This window comes from Myodes glareolus, chromosome 3 (genome assembly GCF_982192425.1).
Source record: "Myodes glareolus chromosome 3, mMyoGla1.1, whole genome shotgun sequence".
Lineage (NCBI taxonomy): Eukaryota > Metazoa > Chordata > Mammalia > Rodentia > Cricetidae > Myodes > Myodes glareolus.
Genome location: NC_142028.1, coordinates 68069784 through 68087653, shown reverse-complemented (window position 1 = coordinate 68087653; position 17870 = coordinate 68069784). Strand labels below are relative to the sequence as shown.

The 17870-nt window shown below is 43.8% G+C and overlaps 1 protein-coding gene across 5 annotated transcripts in view; it reads right to left on the bottom strand.

Moving 5' to 3' along the window:
- The window catches only part of LOC125400382 (protein argonaute-4), a 46899-nt gene extending 34185 nt beyond the window's left edge, over positions 1-12714 (bottom strand). For 2 of the 5 annotated variants that reach the window (XM_085686595.2, XM_085686594.2), the window contains exons 1-2: positions 12489-12713; positions 2862-3027 (exon numbers count right to left, since the gene is read on the bottom strand). In XM_085686595.2, coding sequence (XP_085542721.1) covers positions 2862-3027; positions 12489-12507 — 185 coding nt within the window. In that variant the 5' untranslated portion in view covers positions 12508-12713. Of the gene's footprint in view, positions 1-2861; positions 3028-11839; positions 12014-12488 lie in introns of those variants that run through there. The other 3 variants (XM_085686596.2, XM_085686593.2, XM_048434405.3) reach the window with 3 other exon arrangements.
- Positions 12715-17870: the final 5156 nt, after the last annotated feature.

Below are 17870 nucleotides of genomic sequence, written 5' to 3'. Positions count from 1 at the left end.
GTCTGAGGAGGCAGTGTGAGGAGGCAGTGTGAGGAGGCAGTGTGAGGAGGTAGTCTGAGGAGTCAGTCTGAGGATGCAGTCTGATGAGGGAGTCTGAGGAGGCAGTGTGAGGAGGCAGTCTGAGGATGCAGTCTGAGGAGACAGTCTGATGAGGGAGTCTGAGGAGTCAGTCAGTCTGATGAGGCAGTCTGAGGAGGCAGTGTGAGGAGTCAGTCAGTCTGAGGATGCAGTTTGAGGAGGCAGTCTGAGGATGCAGTTTGAGGAGGCAGTCTGAGGAGGCAGTCAGTCTGAGGAGGCAGTCTGAGGAGGCAGTCTGAGGAAGCAGTGTGAGGAGGCAGTCAGTCTGAGGAGGCAGTGTGAGGAGGCAGTGTGAGGAGGCAGTGTGAGGAGGCAGTCAGTCTGAGGAGGCAGTCAGTCTGAGGAGGCAGTGTGAGGAGGCAGTGTGAGGAGGCAGTGTGAGGAGGCAGTCAGTCTGAGGAGGCAGTCTGAGGAGTCAGTCTGTCTGAGGAGGCAGTCTGAGGAGGCAGTCTGAGGAGTCAGTCTGTCTGAGGAGGCAGTCTGAGGAGTCAGTCTGAGGAGGCAGTCTGATGAGGAAGTCTGAGGAGTCAGTCTGAGGAGGCAGTCTGATGAGGGAGTCTGAGGAGTCAGTGTGAGGAGGCAGTGTGAGGAGGCAGTCAGTCTGAGGAGGCAGTGTGAGGAGGCAGTGTGAGGATGCAGTGTGAGGATGCAGTCTGAGGAGGCAGTCTGAGGAGGCAGTGTGAGGAGGCAGTGTGAGGAGGCAGTGTGAGGAGGCAGTGTGAGGAGGCAGTCAGAGGAGGCAGTGTGAGGACATGATCGTCCATTTGGTCTGAGCATTTGTAGAGGTAAGATCTGCTTCTCTGATCCTTCAGCTTTCACCCCTTGATAGCTGGTTCCAAGGTTTTATTATTAAGACCAACTAGAATTCATGCTACATCCTTCTTTTTAAAATCTTATTCTTTCACAATTTTCAGGAAGCTAGCTCAGCACTTAAAAGAACTTGGTATGTTCAGTATGCTCATTCTCTTGGCAAGAATCTTACCCTTCATCTGTTAGCATACAGCAATGCAAAGAGCATTCTGTGTAACAGCAGAGATTTTTCTGGACTGCATGGATGGTAACACATACAGGTGTTTGTTTTGAACAGCACCCATTCCCCTGATGCCTACAATTCTATTTTTCCTATGTATTCATTCATATGAGACCAAAGGAATGACTCCGTGTTTTCCAAAAGGCCTATACATGGCATGCCTTTCCTCTTTCCCTTTGTGTTCATCACTCTGCTGAGTTACTGAAAAATTGTAATTCTAGCTGAAAGGCAACAATTCTCTGGTACAACCTCACAGAATAATACCTGCGACACTCTGAGCACTCAATCAAGTTTGTGCTGAGCCAGGAATGATGGCATACAGCTACAACGCCAGTCCTCGGGGCTGTTTGGAGTCTTATGTTCACTTCCTACATGGATCTCGTTCAGTATCACAGCTTTACCAACAATCCCAACAATGCTCACGACTCTCAAATGCCTATCTTCAATACACATCTCTCCTGAATCCAATTTCACATATTCTATACATCTAATAAACATCATAACCATAAACTTAGCATGTCTAGCAAATTCTGGGGCCGAAGAAGTGACTAAGCAGTTAAGAGTAGTTAAGGTTTGGTTCCCAGTACACATGTCAGGAAGCTCATAACTGCCTGTACCTCTAGCATCATAGAAATCTGAAACCTTTTTCTGGTCTTCATGGATAAACACACACACACACACACACACACACACACACACACACACACACACACATGTCCTCACTTAGAAGGTTAAGGCTGAAAGATCTGAGTTCAAGGACACTGTAAACCAATGCCAATGCTAGTCTGGACTAAATATTAAGACCCCATCTCAAAAGAACAAACAAATACTGAGTATGGGGTACATGCCTGCAATTACAGCACAGTACTTGGGAGGTAGAGACAAAAGTATCAGGAATTCAAAGCCAGCCTGGGCTATAAGAGACCCTATCTCAAAATAAACAGATAAATAATAAATAACCAAACAAACAAGTCAATACAGAATATGTTTGCTGAATGGATTAAAAGTAGCTATTATTAGCAGGTCTATTATGATTGATCTCAGCTATACCCCACCTGACTAATCATGGGCTTACACAACACTGAACTGTACCAGAAAACCAAATCATTGGAGCATAAAAAAGAAAGGATAAACCAAAACCAAAACACCCCCATAAGCATCACCAAATAGCATACTTGGCAGCAGAAGCACTGTCAGCAAAGCAAGAATCTTAGTATAGGAGGCACTGAGAGATGACCACATGGAAGCAGGAGGCAGGGAAGTGAGTGTATGTGTGCTTTTGATACAGAGTGACTTCATGTTGGTAACGTGACCACAAAACACATGTCACCTCATCAGAACCCCACTTGGATAATGTTAGAAGTAAGCAGGGTTCTCCTGGAGCTTCTTCTTCTTCCTTTTTAATGAATACTCTAAGACAACTCTTACATCATTACACGTTCATGTAAGAAGTGATAAAATCTGAATCTCCAGATAGTTCTACTTCCCATATACTACTAACTAATATCTTCATCTATAGTTATAAACTTTTGTGACCTTGGATTGATGATACTAATGACATATTCACTTTATCAAACAACATGTATTTACTGATAGAGCAATAATATATCCAGCTGAGTTGCCACAAAACCCAAAGAGGATCCCACATACACTTATTACTAGGGTAAAATAATGCCTACTTGCTGAAAGACTGAAAAACTTTGTGAATTATATGTACCTAGATATACAGACATTTACTCTTTCTAATCCTTACCTGTTGACTCTACGAGGCCGTTTTTCTGGTTTAATATCCACATCATAGTGATACACATCTATTTTAGGGATCTGAACCTGAAAATGATTGGCTAACAGTCGAATTGGCTTCCCAACAGTTCCAAGGCCAGGACGCCGAGGTGGCTGGAAAAGGCTGACTGGAGGTCCTAAAGAGAGTGAAAGACATATATTGCATTATTTGATGATGCAATATCACATAATTGTCACAGTTACAATTATTGAGATCTTATTAATCGCTGAGCATGTTCTGATATGAAAATCTGAGCTCTCTGGGGCTGGAGAGATGGCTCAGAGGTTAAGAGCACTGGTTGCTTTTCCAGAGGACTTGGGTTCAGTTCCCAGCACCCATATGGCAGCTCACAGTTTGTAACCCCAGTTCTAGAGAATTCGATGTCCTCTTCAGGCCTTCATGGGCACCAGGCAGACTTGTGGTACAAACCTGCTGGCAAAATACTCACACAAATAATTTTTTTTAATCGAGGTGTTACATATACTAAACTTATCTAGACTTCTAGGTACTTAGAAATAGCCATGTTGGCCAGGTGGTGGTGGCTCACACTTTTAATCCCTGCACTCAGGAGGCAGAGGCAGGAAGATCTCTATGAGCTCAAGACCAACCTAGTCTACAGAGCAAGTTCTAGGACAGGCTCCAAAAGCTCAGAGAAACCCCGTATCAAAAAAAAAAAAAAAAAGAAAGAAAAAAAAGAAAAAGAAAGAAAGAAAGAAGGAAGAAAGAACTATGTTGTTATTATTTTTAATATAAGGGACACCAAAGTTAGACAGACAGTTATAATTAATTGATCTCATACAGAGGTTTAAAAAATTATATACATTTAAAAATAACATGTAGCCAGGTATGGTCACATGGTGGTACACACCTGTAATCCTAGCACCCAAGATGCTAAGGGAGGAAAATTAAGAGCTTAAAGGCAGAACCCTGTCTCAAAAAAATAACATCCTGAGATGCATAAAAACTCTGCTGCCAAGCCTGACAACCTTGTTTTGATGCCCAGGACTCATGTAGTCAAAAGAAGGAACTGACTCTACTGGAAAGATGTGTTACACACACACACACACACACACACACACACACACTCTGAATGCATTAAAATAATTTGGGAACTAGAAAGATAGTTTAGACATTTAGAGCACTGACTGCTCTTTTACAGGACTTGAATTTGATTCCTGGAATTCACATAGCAGTGCACAACCATCTGTAACTCTAGTTCAAGGTGGTCTGATGCCCTCTTCTGACCTCTGTGGGCACCAGGCAGAATGAATTAATAAAATTAAAAAGTAATAGTAATAAAAAATAAAGCCAGGAGCTGGGTGAGAAGGTGCAACCTTTAATTCTGATACTTAGAAGAGAAAAACAGAAGGATTTCTGTGAGTCCAAGGACAGCCTGGTCTACACAGTGAGTTCTAGGATAGCCAGAGAGCTAACAGTGAGACTCTGTCTCAAGAAATAGATAAATAAAACAAAAACAGACATAATTAAACCATTCTGTAGCTCAGTGGTAAAGCACTTATCTAATCCTGGGTTTAAACAAAACAAAATAAAAAAAAACCTAGAGATGTAGCACAGTGATGGTACTGGTTAGTCTGTACAAGACTCAGGTTCAATCCCTACTATCACATAAAATAAGTAAAAAGAAATAATCTCTAAACCCTAGGGCCATCAAGAGCCACTGTAGTTGTAGAACAGCCATTAGCTCCCACAAACAGCCCTGCATTGTTATATGCCATACAAACAGCAGTTTATCAAGTCACTTTTTAAAAGTATCAAACAGAAACAATAGCAACTATGATATAATTTCTAATCTATAATCTGCTATTCTTAGAACTGTGACAATTTAGCCAGGTGTGGGATACACACCTGTAATTCTAACACTCAAAAGACTGTCTTAAGTCAAGGCTAGCCTGAGCTACAGAAAGAGTACCAGTCATGCCCGGGCTCCAGAGTGGCCTCTCAAAATAAATAAATAAACAAACAAACAAACAAACCAAAACAAGGACTGGAGAGATGACTCAGCAGTTAACAACACTGGCTACTCTTCCAGAGGACCCAGATTCAATTACCAACACCTACATGAAAGCTCACTTTGTCTGTAACTCCAGTTCCAAGGGATCTGACACCTTCACACAGACATACATACAGGCAAAACACCAATGTACATAAAATAATAAATAAATCATTTAAAATGTTAAAACAAACAAACAAACAAACAAGAACTTGATTGATAACCAGGTAGTAGTGGCAGCTGCCTTTAATCCCAGCATTCAGGAGACAGAGGCAGGAGGATCTCTGAGTTCAAGGTCAGCCTGGTCTACAGAGCAAGTTGTGCTAACAGCTAGGGCTATACCTGTCTCAAAAAATCAAAGAACCCAATTCATTTACTATGTACCTAATCTACATTACGTACTCAATATTAGAGCCCCAGCCCTCAAAATCAGTGGTCTAAAATAGTGGTTCTTGACCTGAACATTAGGCAGATATCTAGAGACATCGTAGTCTGCACAACCGAGAGTGCTACCAACACCCATGAGCAGGACTCATCCAGGTCAAAATACCAATAGTACCCAGTCAGAAGCTCTCCAATCACAACTCACAAGATTACATGCCTATATGGGCTGGCTTTCTGAAGCCCATTTCATATGGTGGGCTGCATTGTTCAGCCTTGATGCGGGGCAGGGAGGCTTGGTCCTGCCTCAACTGAAAATGTGCCAGGCTTTGCTGACTCCCATGGGGAGGCCTTACCCTTTCTGAGGTTTGGATGAGGGTGGGTGGGAAGAGGAGAAAAAAGGGAGAGGGGGGAGTGAGGGGAAACTGTTGTTGGTATGTAAAAGGAATTAAATTTTTTTTTAAAAAAAAAAAAAACTACATGCGGGGGCTGGAGAGATGGCTCAGTGGTTAAGAGCATTGCCTATACTTCCAAAGGTCCTGAGTTCAATTCCCAGCAACCACATGGTGGCACACAACCATCTGTAATGAGGTCTGGTGCCCTCTTCTGGCCTTCAGGCATACACACAGAAAGAATATTGTATACATAATAAATAAATAAATAAACATTTAAAAAAAAACTACATGCCTGTGTTCTCAGTATTCAGGAGGAAGAAGCAGGAGCATTGCAAATTGGAGGCCCGTATATGCCACACAGAAGAGCCCATTTAAAATTGTTTTAATATATACATATAAATATTTATATATCAATATATATATATATATATATATACACATACACACACCCGTGTGTGTGGGCACATAGGTATGTGTTGCATGTTACATGCCCATGTATGAATGCATGAAGGCCAGAGATCAACATCAGGTATTCTCATCTATCAATCTCCACCTTACTTTTTAAAGATATATTTATTTTATTTTTATGTATAAGTATTTTGCCTGTATATATGTATGATTTACCACATGACTGCCTGGTGCCTATGGACATCAGAGATGGGCATGAGACCCCCTGGAACTGGAGTAACAGATGGCTGTGAGCCAACAGGAGTTCCAAAGTTCTGCCTGTTTCAGCACTGCCCCTTCAACTTCTGTTGAGTGCTTTTTACGTGGGTTCTGGGACTCCAAACTCAGGTCCTTGTGCTTGCACCGCCCACTAAGCCATCTCCCCAGCCCTACAGAATATATTATCATATTTAATTCTCCTAAAAGTTATGGAGTGAATAAACAAAATAACTCATCACTTACTCAATTCATTTTACCACCTTTCCCCTTCCTCTCTGCCTGTTTTCCTTCTCCCTTTTAACTACTATTCCCCATTTCAAAACAGAAGATCTATTAACCTTCATCGGGAAAGGATTTTGTAGACACAGGCTGCAGATACTTATCTAACCAATCTCCCTCTAATGAGAATATCAAGTAGACATTGGCCTAAAAAATAAGTATCTTTTCCATTATGAATAGGCACTGAGCAAAGTAGGTTGTGGTTACAGTGGAAAGTTACAAGTTCTCTTACTGAAGTAACATTTCACTGAAAACAGACACAATTCACTAAAAAGGAAAAGCTTTGAAATATTTGCCTGCTCTGTTCCAACATCACTTAAGGACACCACAGCAAATATCTTCATGAAATTTGTATTGATAAATCACTATACACTAATATAATAGATAAAGTTTACATTATTCAATTTTTGTTCATTTTCTTCCTAAATTCAAAACTTCTAAATGTAACTCAGATGCAACTTCCTGAGAAAGATTCATCCCCTGTATACACAAGACCCTGTGCACTGGGTAGGACTTAGCTCAAGTATAAGAAATTACTTGTGGACCAGCAAGACGGCACAGCAGGTAAAGGCACCCGAACTTGAGTTGATCCCTATAACCACATGGTGAAAAGAGTGACAGATTGATTCATGCATGCGCATGTGCGTACACACACACACACACACACACACACAATTTTAAAAAGGAGTAATTTGTTAAATTATTTCATCTTCTATAGTAGACTCATAAATTCCTGTATGAGCTAGAGTTCCATTTTATGGTCCCTGTGATACCTAACTCTCCACCCAGCAAGTTGTATAGATTCGATAAATATGGAAGAAAATTATTAGTTCCAGGTAAAAACAGAAACTTCAGCCCTAATATGCAAAATGTGGCAATTGTTTTTCAAAAAAGAAAAAGCACATAGCATATATAAAAACACATGAAAAATACTATTGTGATGCACAAAGATTTATTCTGAGTGTGATAAGGCAATGACTAATCAACCCAATTAAATCATATAGATAAGTCAGCCTTGCAAAAGATACATGTAAGCAATCATCATAACATACAATTAGAAGCAATCTGTTTTATAAGAGGAATTTGGTATCTGAAACTTTGATCAAATGAGTGGCCTATGAATCTGGATCAAGGCCTCCCATTTCTTCCCCAGATTTCACAGATTCTTTTTTAATTATCTATACTAAGGGATAGGCAGAGGTTCTGAAATAATAGAGATTCAACAGAAGGTTGGGAGTATGGCTCATTGGTACAGGATGCTCCTACAGGTAGTACAAGATGATCACCTGGCCTGAGCCTTACCATCAAAAAAATTAGAGTAAAATGTTTTATATCTTCTTTTCTCTTTCTTTCTTTTCTTTTCTTTTCAAGGTTTATTTTATTTTACATGTGTGTGAGTGTGTTTCCAGCATGGGGCATCAGGTCCCCTTGGAACTAGAGTTAGAGATGACTGCTAGCTCCCATGTGGGTGCGGAGATTGATGCAGGTCCTCTAAAGGAGTGCTCTTCACCACTGAACCATTCTTTCCAGCCCCATATCATCGGTTTGGGGTTGCTTTGTGTTTTGTTTTGTTTTGTTTTGGCTTGGTTTGGTTTATTTGTTTTATTTTTTTGACAAGAGAAAGGTTAGGTGAGCTGCTCTAAAAATTTAATTCCAAAAACCAATTTCTTTGAGTTAAGAAAACTAGTAAAACAATAAAGCATAGTGCCTAAGCCTCAGAAACCAAAATACCTGGGTTCAGGTTTGGTCCGGTCTTACCACTTCCTAACTGTATGGCGTGGGGCCTACCTCTTAACTTTATATCTCAGCTTCCTCTTCTATAAAACAGGGGTATGTGGTAATATGTACATCTATCTCGCAATACTGTAGTGCGGATTCCTGGAGATGATGTCTATAAAAGGCTTAACATAGCGCTTTGTAACAGCTATGCATCCAATAAGTGTTAACTATTATAACGACAGCTGCATAAAGGTTATAGTTAATGCCCACAGATATTCTGGTTTTATATTGGTGGCAACCCTACAACTTTTTGACAGTCAAAATAATTACATTTTCTGAAAACAAAACATTCATGATTTAACTCAGTATGAATTAGATCATCCTTAAAGAAAGAGGGTGTTAGAGTAGGGAAGAGACACCCACACTCTGGTCCTCACTTCCCCATGGAGCTTTGAGTCTTGATGTAGTCATTTACACACTTTGATCCTCATCTTTTCATCTGTAAAATGAGGATAGATACCTGCCTTGTCTACTTCCCAAAGGAACAAATGACCAATAGGCTTTTGTTGGTTGGTTGGATTGTTGGATTATAAGGTTCGTCGTTCTTGTTTTTGTTTTGAGAGGGTCTTTTTTTTATTTTTTATGGTTTATTTAACTTTATTTTATGTGCATTGGTGTGAAGGTGTCAGATCCCCCGGAACTGAGTTTTCAGACAGTTGTGAGCTGCCATGTGGGTGCTGGGAATTGAACCCGGGTCCTCTGGAAGAGCAGTCAGTGCTCTTAACCGCTGAGCCATCTCTCCAGCCCCCTTGATAGGGTCTTACTTAGCAGCCTAGGCTTTGGGCTCACAATAATCCCTCTGCTTCAGCCTTCCAAGTGCAGGAATTACAGTTAAAAGTCATCTGATCTGGCTCAAATTAACTCATAATTATTAAAGTATTTTCTTTTTTAAAATTATTTTTAGGTGTGTGGATGCTTTTCCTGAATGTATGTCTGCTGTGGGATAATGTTTTGTATACAATAAAGATCTGTCACTTGTATAGGTTTAATAAAACACTAATTGGCCAGTAGCCAGGCAGGAAATGGGGTGACCAGACGAGGGAGAATTCTGGGAGAGGAAAGGCAGAGACACAGTCACAAGCCAGATGCAGAGGAAGCAAGATGAGAATGCCTTACTGAGAAAAGGTATCAAGTCACTGGGCTAAACATAGATAAGAATTATGGGTTAACTTAAATTGTAATAGCTAACTAACAATAAGCCTGAGCTAATAGGCCAAACAGTTTATAATTAATATAGGCCTCTGTGGGTTTATTTGGGACTGAACAGTCACAGGAGTGGCTGGGACAGAAACTTCCATCAATATATATCTGTGTACCATATACGTGCATTGCCCATGGAGGCTAGAAGGCGACCTCTGGTCTCCTAGTACTGGAGTTTCAGTTTCAAGCCACTATATGGGTTCTGGGAACCGAACCCAGGTCTTCTGGAAGAGCAGTCAGTACTCTTAACCACTCAGTCATTGCCCCAGCCCATATAAAAGTATTTACAAATTATAAAGCACTACAAAGGGCTGCAAGACAACAGATCAGTGATACGGCAGTGTCTATCATTCATGGGGCCTGGGCTCCATTCCAAGTACAAAAAAAAAAAAAAAACCACACAAAAAAGCAAACAACTAAAAAAAAAAACCAAACAAACAAAAAAGAACCATGCAAAAGTTAAAGTTATAATCGCTATAACCTAACCAAAATGAATGATAAAAGTCATCTACTTTTCTAAGTTGCTGACAGCAGATGAACCTGGGTAGTGACAGAGAAGTAGGCAGGACTAAGAGGCCTCCAGGGATTGTTCAGGTGCAGAAGATCCAGCACAGCTGGGCGGTGGTGGCACACATCTTTAATGCCAACACTCAGGAGGCAGAGGCAGGAGGATCTCTGTGAGTTCAGGGACGGCTGGTCTACAGAGTGAGTTCCAGGACAGTCAGAGTTGTCACACAAAGAAACCCTATATTGAAACCCCACCCCTCAAAAGATTCAACACACTAGACCTAGGCATGGTCTAATGGAAGTAAAAGTGCTTCTCCCATTCTACAACAGCCTGGGAGCAATATCCCACAAGACCCATCCACTCCCTTTGTTCTGATTCCATGTTCAACAAGCAATTGTTATTACTTGTTACTAACTAGGTTTCCAAGGTAGTCAGATACCAAAACAAGAGTCAGCTATACATCAGACAGGAACATATTACTCGGCAGAGAAGATCTAGGTAAAATTATCACTTAAACATCGGTGTCTTTTAAATAAGATTAACGAATATTCGTTCTCTACAGATTGAGCAGTTCTAAGAAAACTGCTAGTCCTCAGACGGGCAAAAACTAAAATCAAAGCAGAGGGTGGGTAGCTGGTATCCTGGGCAGTTCCTTACTTCACCATGTTGATTCTTTTCATGACACCGAGCTTGTACACATAGTTACATAGTCTCTGTATCAGTAAATAACTGCAACAGTTGCTTCAATTGGAAGTTACTCAGGGGAGGGAAGAGAAGAAACATTTGTTGAACATCTGTACTAGTCCTGACATACGTCTCATTTCATTCTCACGTCGGTCTTACAGCACATCTTAGCCTTGTTTTAAAGAAGAGGAAATTGAAGTGCAACGGAATTAAGTTGTGGGAAAATGGAGGCAGGGGCTGGGGGAAATACAAGTATGAAAATACTATATTAGATTTGAGTGGAACTTTGATACAGTCCTAAAGTCATAAGCATGCTTTTATGGAGGGAACACATCTGAAGCAGTTTAGCATACTATGTTGAGGTTTATCACGTATATAACATAACTAACCACTGTGACATTTTCTTTTGGACAGAGTCTATGTAGGCCAAGATGCCTTCCAACTCTTGCTAGTCTTTTCCTCAGCCTCGCAAACGCAAACGCTGAGATGGGAAGTATGCAACAATACAGCAGGTGCCAATCTGTTTATAGCCAGGGTCTCAAGGAGCCCAGGCTGACCTCAAACTCACTTAAACAAACTGAGGCTGGCCTTGAACTCCTGATCTTCCTCCTCCACCTCCCAATTGTTAGGATTATAAGCATATGCCACCGTGCCCAGCTAAGCCAATTTATTTTTAAAAGGTCTATGAAATTTGAATATGCCGGCCTTGAATTCTGTTTCAACTTCAAGCAGCAAATGAAGATATGGTTTAATTACTCAGTTACGTAAACATGTTCCAAGTAAACAAACCTGCAGTTTCCAAATTCAAAAAATAAATCTAATTTTCTATGTACTTAAAAAGCATACAGCTAAGTCCACTATATAGACAAGGGTTGAATATAAAAACTATTTCCTCACTGCCCCTAAAACTTGTCCTACTTAGCCAAGTCACTAGCAACCTGTTGGGGCTTGAGACAGGCAGGCTGCAATCGCAGAGCATTCCTGAGAGTCTGGAAAGCTTCCTAGGGTTGGGGCAGAAAAGGCGATAACCGGGGGCCACCCATACCTTCAAGGAACCACAGCTTCAAAAACACTTTCTCGCTGGATCCTCACAACCACTCCTAAGCCAGTTCAATGGTGCTGAGAGTCCTGGCTGACAATTCCCCTGTCACTCAGGGTCTAGCCCACAGCACTCTGGAACTGACAAACTGACAGACACCAAACTTCAGGGCCATGGAAAAAGAATGGACATTTCCGCTTTGGCTGCCAGGAAGGGGGTGAAGGGGTCTCTCTCTTCGTCATCTGAGAGAAAAAAAAGGGTTCGGCCCCACGCCAAGAACACCCTAGGTCCAGGTTTGGGCCAGGCCTCCTCCTGCACCAGACACACGGTCCCTTTTAAGGCCCCAACTGGCCTCACGGCGACCGCGGACAGAGCTCCGAGGTCGGGTCCGGTCCGCCCTCCCTCGGCGGACTCGGGTCAGCTCCTGAGCTCCGTCCCTCAGACCTCCTCCACAGGGGTCTAGAAGAGACCCAGTGTCTTCAGCTGGGGCGCGGTCCCCGCCCCCCGGGGACGAGGGCATGGGGTCCCTTCCCGGGGCCTGGCAACCCGCATCCGGGTCCCCGCGCGCGGCGGCGGGGCAGCGACAGTCCCTTCCGCAGCTCCGTCCACCCTCCCGAGCCCCGGGTCCCGGCCCCGGCCTGAGCGCGCTCCTCACCGGGTCCCAGCGCCTCCATGGCGGCGACGGGGGCCGCCTCGCTCCGGTCCCCGGTGCCTCCCGCTCCGGGCCCCGCCGCCGCCGCAGCCGCCGCAGCCGCGTAACGCTTGCTCTCCGGAATATTGGCGCTGAGGCGGCGCCGCGAAGACGCGGGCGCTGGGCAGGGGGCGGCGGCGGCGCCCGGCCCGGGGAACCGGGACCCGGTTCTCTCAAGGCTCTTCCGGCCTCAGCGACAACAAAAACAATCCCCGCCGCCGCCGCCAGCTGGAGCGGGAGCGGGAGGCGGCGCGCGCCCGCCGGGCGGGGAGGGAGGGCGCCGGGCGCGCGCACCCGGGGTCCCGGCCGGCGAAGGGGGCGTGCGCGGCCCCGCAGCTTGTGGGGTCCAGCGAGCCGGCCTGGGGCAGGGGGCGGGGTGCAGCTGGGACGGGCGCGCGCCCTGAGGGCCGAGTCCAGAGGACGCGTCGAGCGCGCGCCCGCTCGCCCGCCGGCCGCTCCTCCTCTCAAAGCCGCTGTATTCTAGTCCTTGCTGTCCCACAGGCAACAGTCCTCCTCTGCGCCCTGAGACTCGCCTCCTCGGGCACCTCCCTCCCCGCCACAGACCGCCTCTTCCCTCTCACTCCTGGATACCTCAGGCAGAGCCGCCCTTCATTCATTCCTTCACCCAACATGGCACACACAGCCAGTCACCTTCCTTCCCTGTGCAGGGAAAGGGTTGAGGTTCTGGGTCCCAAGACTGGTCATCATGTCCCCAAACCTTCGCAGCAGCCCACTCCAAGGCAGCACGTATCCCAGCAGGTCCAAGATCCTTAAGGGTTCCAGTTAGGGCTTTCAGTTAACCCTGGACCATGGCGAGTCTAGTCAACTGAATGGGGCAGCGCGGTCCAATAGTTTGAAAGACACAACACCCTCGTTCTAGTTTGCTAGGGCCGCCATTGAGTACCACAGACTGTGTAGCTTAATATAATGGAAATGCATTTTCTCTCGGCTTTGGAGACTGAAATCCTAATAAGATCAAGGCACGGATACTCTGGTTCTTCTGAGATTTTTCTCCTTTGGTTGTAGATGTTTGTCTTCTTGTGTGATCACACGGCCTTCCCTTGGTAGCTTCTATTTTTAAATTTATTTTTGTTTTATGTGTATAAGTGTTTTGCCTGCATGTATGTATTTATGCCTTCGGAGGCCAGAAGACCCCATTCCCATGGAACCGAAGTCAGAGATAGTGTGAGCTCGGTAGGGGCCAGGAATCTAACCTGGGTTCTCTGTAAGAGCAAAAAAATGCCCTTAACCACTAAGCCATCTCTACAGCCCCTAACCACTTCTTATGAGGAAGATAGCTCAGGGGGTAAAGGCACTTTACTTTATACCCTGACAACCTGAGTTCGATCCCCAAGGCCAGTAGGGTGGAAGGAGATAACTGAGTTTTGAAAGTTGTCCTCTGACCTCCCCATGAGTGCTATGGATACACCCCTATAAATACATGCATACATACATACACAGGTGCTTTAAATTATTTTAAATAAATAAATGTTTCAATTTGTTTTAAGAAACAAAACCAGATCTTGTATGGTGGAGCCCTTGAGGGGTGGAGGCAGGAGGATGGAGAAGAGTTCAAGGCCAGCTTATGCTTTAAGAGGTACTGTCGCAGGCTGGAGAGATGGCTCAGCAGTTAAGAACACTAGCTGCTCAATTCCCAGCAACCACCCAAGATGGTTCACATGCATGCAGGCATATGTGCAGATAGAGCTCTCATGAACATAAAATAAATAAATCTTTAAAAGAGAGAGAGATGCAGTGTCTCTTAAAAAAAAGGGGGGGGACAGAAAAAACTTATTTACGAAATAAATGTAGGCAAGGGAGATAGCTCAGTCAGTTTCTAAGCATGACCTAAGTTCAATCCAGTTAGAAGAAGCAGCAGCAGTAGGAAGTCAGTCATGATGGTCCACATTTATAATCCCAACACTCCTAATGCTGAGAAGGCAAAGACAGGCAGATCACTAGAGTGCTCACTGGCCAGCCAGCTTAACCTGCTTGGAGAGCTCCAAGCCACTGACACTCCTGAGGAAGATCCTCGAGCACACGCGCACGCTCGCATGCACACACACACACACACACACACACACAAATAAGAAAGACTGGTATACAACTAAAAGGAAAAGACAAAATAGCTAATAAAGCTTACCTGAAGATCAGAGTGTAGCACTAAGCCACAAGAAGCCAGGTGGTGGGTTCTCACACCTTTAATCCCAGCACTAGGGAGGTGGAAACAGGAAGAGATATGGCTGGGCAGAGAGGACTATAAGGCAGAAGGAGACAGGAACTCAGAGGCAACCTGGAGATGCATTCTGAAGCAGTCAGTCTGAGGATGCAGTCTGAGGACAGGAATCGCTCTTTTGGTCTGAGAAATTAGTAGAGGTAAAAGGTCTCCCTAGTGGCTGGCTGCTCTGCTTCTCTGATCCTTCAGCTTTCACCCCCTGATATCTGACTCTAGGTTTTTATTAAGAACAATTGGAATTCATACTACACTGATCCTTCTGCCTCCAGTTCTCAAGTGATGATGTTACAGAAAATTTTCATCATGCCCAGCATGAAGCTCATTTGTTTTTTTTAAAGATTTTTTTTTGTTGTTTTCTGTTATGTGAATATAGATGTGCTTGAGTTTGGGTCTGTGTATGTGAAGGTAGGGTGCACAGAAACCATAAGAGTGCCTCTGGTCCTGTGGAGTTAGATGTGTTGTGGAATATTTGGTTAACTATGCAAAGCTATGTTGTATCTGTTTAACCATGTAAAGATGTTTTGCATTTGTTTAATTGTGTAAAGATGTGTTGCTCTTTCACCTTGCCTGCCAAAGGCACCTGATTGGTTCAATAAAAAGCAGAATGGCCAATAGGGAGGGAGGAGGTATAGGCAGGACTTCTGGGAAAGAAGAAGTAAGTAGGAGGAGGAATTTAGGCTCGAAAGTGAAAGAAAGAAAAAGGGACATCAGGGAGACAACAGGGGTCAACCAGATATGGAGGAAGCAGGAAAGTAGGACATACAGAATGGAAGAAAGATAAAAAGCCCCAAGGTAAAAAGTAGATGAATAGAAATAGGTTAAATTAAGTTTAAAGAGCTAGTGAGACAAGCTTACGCCAAGGTTGAGCTTTCATAATTAATAGTAAGTCTCTGTGTCTTTATCTGGGAGCTGGGTGGTGGCTCGAAAATTCCAGCTACACTGGGGTAGTTATGAACTGCTGAATAGCCGGGCGTTGGTGGTGTATGCCTTTAATCACAGCTCTTGGGAGGCAGAGGCAGGTGGATCTTTGTGAGTTCGAGGCCAGCCTGGTCTACAGAGCTAGTTCCAGGACAGGCTCCAAAGCTACAGAGAAAACCTGTCTCAAAAAAACAAAACAAAACAAAACAAAAAACCAAAAACCAACCAAACAAACAAACAAAATAAATTGCTGAATACCAGCGCTGGAAACTGAAACTTGGTCCTCCAAAATAGTGGGATATATTTCTTTTCTTTCTTTCTTTCTTTTTTTTTTTTGTTTTTTTCTTTTCTTTTGTTTTTGATATAGGGTTTTTCTGTGTAACCTTGACTGTCTTGAAAATCACTCTGTAGAACAGGCTGGTCTTGAACTCGAAGATCCACCTGTTTTGCCTCCCGAGTGCTGGGATCATCACCACCCAGCTAGTATACACTCTTAATGCTTGAGCATCTCTAACACCAGAGCTCAAGTTTCCAAATGTGGTAGCCGACCTCCTTCCCCACCCCCACGGCATTTCCTCACACAGTTAGGGATGAAGCTTAGTCAGCAGAGGCCTTGTCTCGCATGCAGGAGTCCTGGGTTCAATCCTCTACACTGCATAAACTGGACATGGTAGCATATGTCTGAAATCTTAGAACTTAGGTAGAGGCAGGAGAATTAGAAGTTCAAAGTCATCCTTACCCGCACACTGAATAAAAGGCTAGCCTGAACTGCATGAGACCCTGTCTCAAAACAAAATTATTTAAACATTGTTGGCCTGGTTTGAGGCAGACTGTCCCAGCCCTACCTCCTAACACAGTCTCTCCTCATTGTTTAGGCACCCTGACTGTTGGGCCCGCGGGGGTTGTGCAAAGATGGGGGACAGACAACCAAGGTCTATTAGTCTAGAAGCAAACTTTATTCCAGAAAAAATAAAAAATTACAAAAATAAATCTCCATGGGGCACAAAAAGCTTATCAGCTAGCTGAGACAACAGCCAGAGACGAACTTGTAAGGATGTGGCAAGGATGGTTTTCAGACTCCTCCTTTTTATAGCAAGAAGCAGCAAGCATTAGGCAATAATAAGGGAATTTTTACAATGTTCAGGTAAAACTCAGATACAAATTGCCCTTCTCTGCAATTTCCACTAACAGAATCTTTTTTTTTTTTTTTTTTTTTTTTAGTTAAACTAGTGTTTGTATTTAGCCCATTGTCTTCTTCTGGCACTTTCTGATGGTGTTTACCAAAGCTCCACACTCCCCTGATACCACCAGTTTTGTGTATCAGGGAAGGGTAAGAGAGAAAGAACAACCAAAAAGTCAGGTACATCCCATCATTTTAAAGCTAACTCAGCTCGCATCAATTGCTGGTCATGAGTGGTGGGGGGCGGGGGTTATCTAAAAGCTGTCCCACAGTTTGCAGAGGGCTGCTTCAGCCTTGCAGACAGAGCTATGGGTTGTAAAACAAAGTAAAGTTTGTAAAAACAAACTCACTGATAATAGTTGATCCTTAAGCTGCTGAGAAAGCTGCCAACAGCCTGCTCTCATTCTCCTAAGTTTACGACTTTATATTTCTTTATTTTTACATTCCTATTTCTGGAATCTACATTTCTATATTCTTATTCGTGGACCCTTCACTGACTACCACTTGTTCTTTCCATTTGAAAAGAGTGTTCTCACTAGCTTAGAAGCCAGAACATGAAATGTGCAGTTCCAGTCAGTACTGCAGCATTGCATCTGCTCAGGCAGCCCAGCCTTGTCTTTGTCGGCAACTCCATGATCTCCATTCTGTTCTCAAACTCGCTTCCTCTGTGGCAAGCTTTACCCTCTTCCTAGTAACCCTTCCTATGCAGGTCTGTAGTCAATAAATACCCTGTGTCTAGTTCAGGAAGCTGACCCTCTGCTTCCTGTTGTGGTTGAGAAGCTCTGCCTCAACACCACTTCCCCTTCAGATCTCTCTGCCAGTGGCTGCTCACCCACCTTGCCATACCTCACACAATTCCAGGAAGGAGGTGGGTAGAGAATTTACCTCTATTGCCAATACTTGAACTATTATTTTTCTCCAATATTAAGTCCTCTTGCCCCCTGGTCATCACTCTAGGGCCTCTTCGGTGATGCAATCAACTCATCTACTTGCTTGTATCTCAATCCAGGCC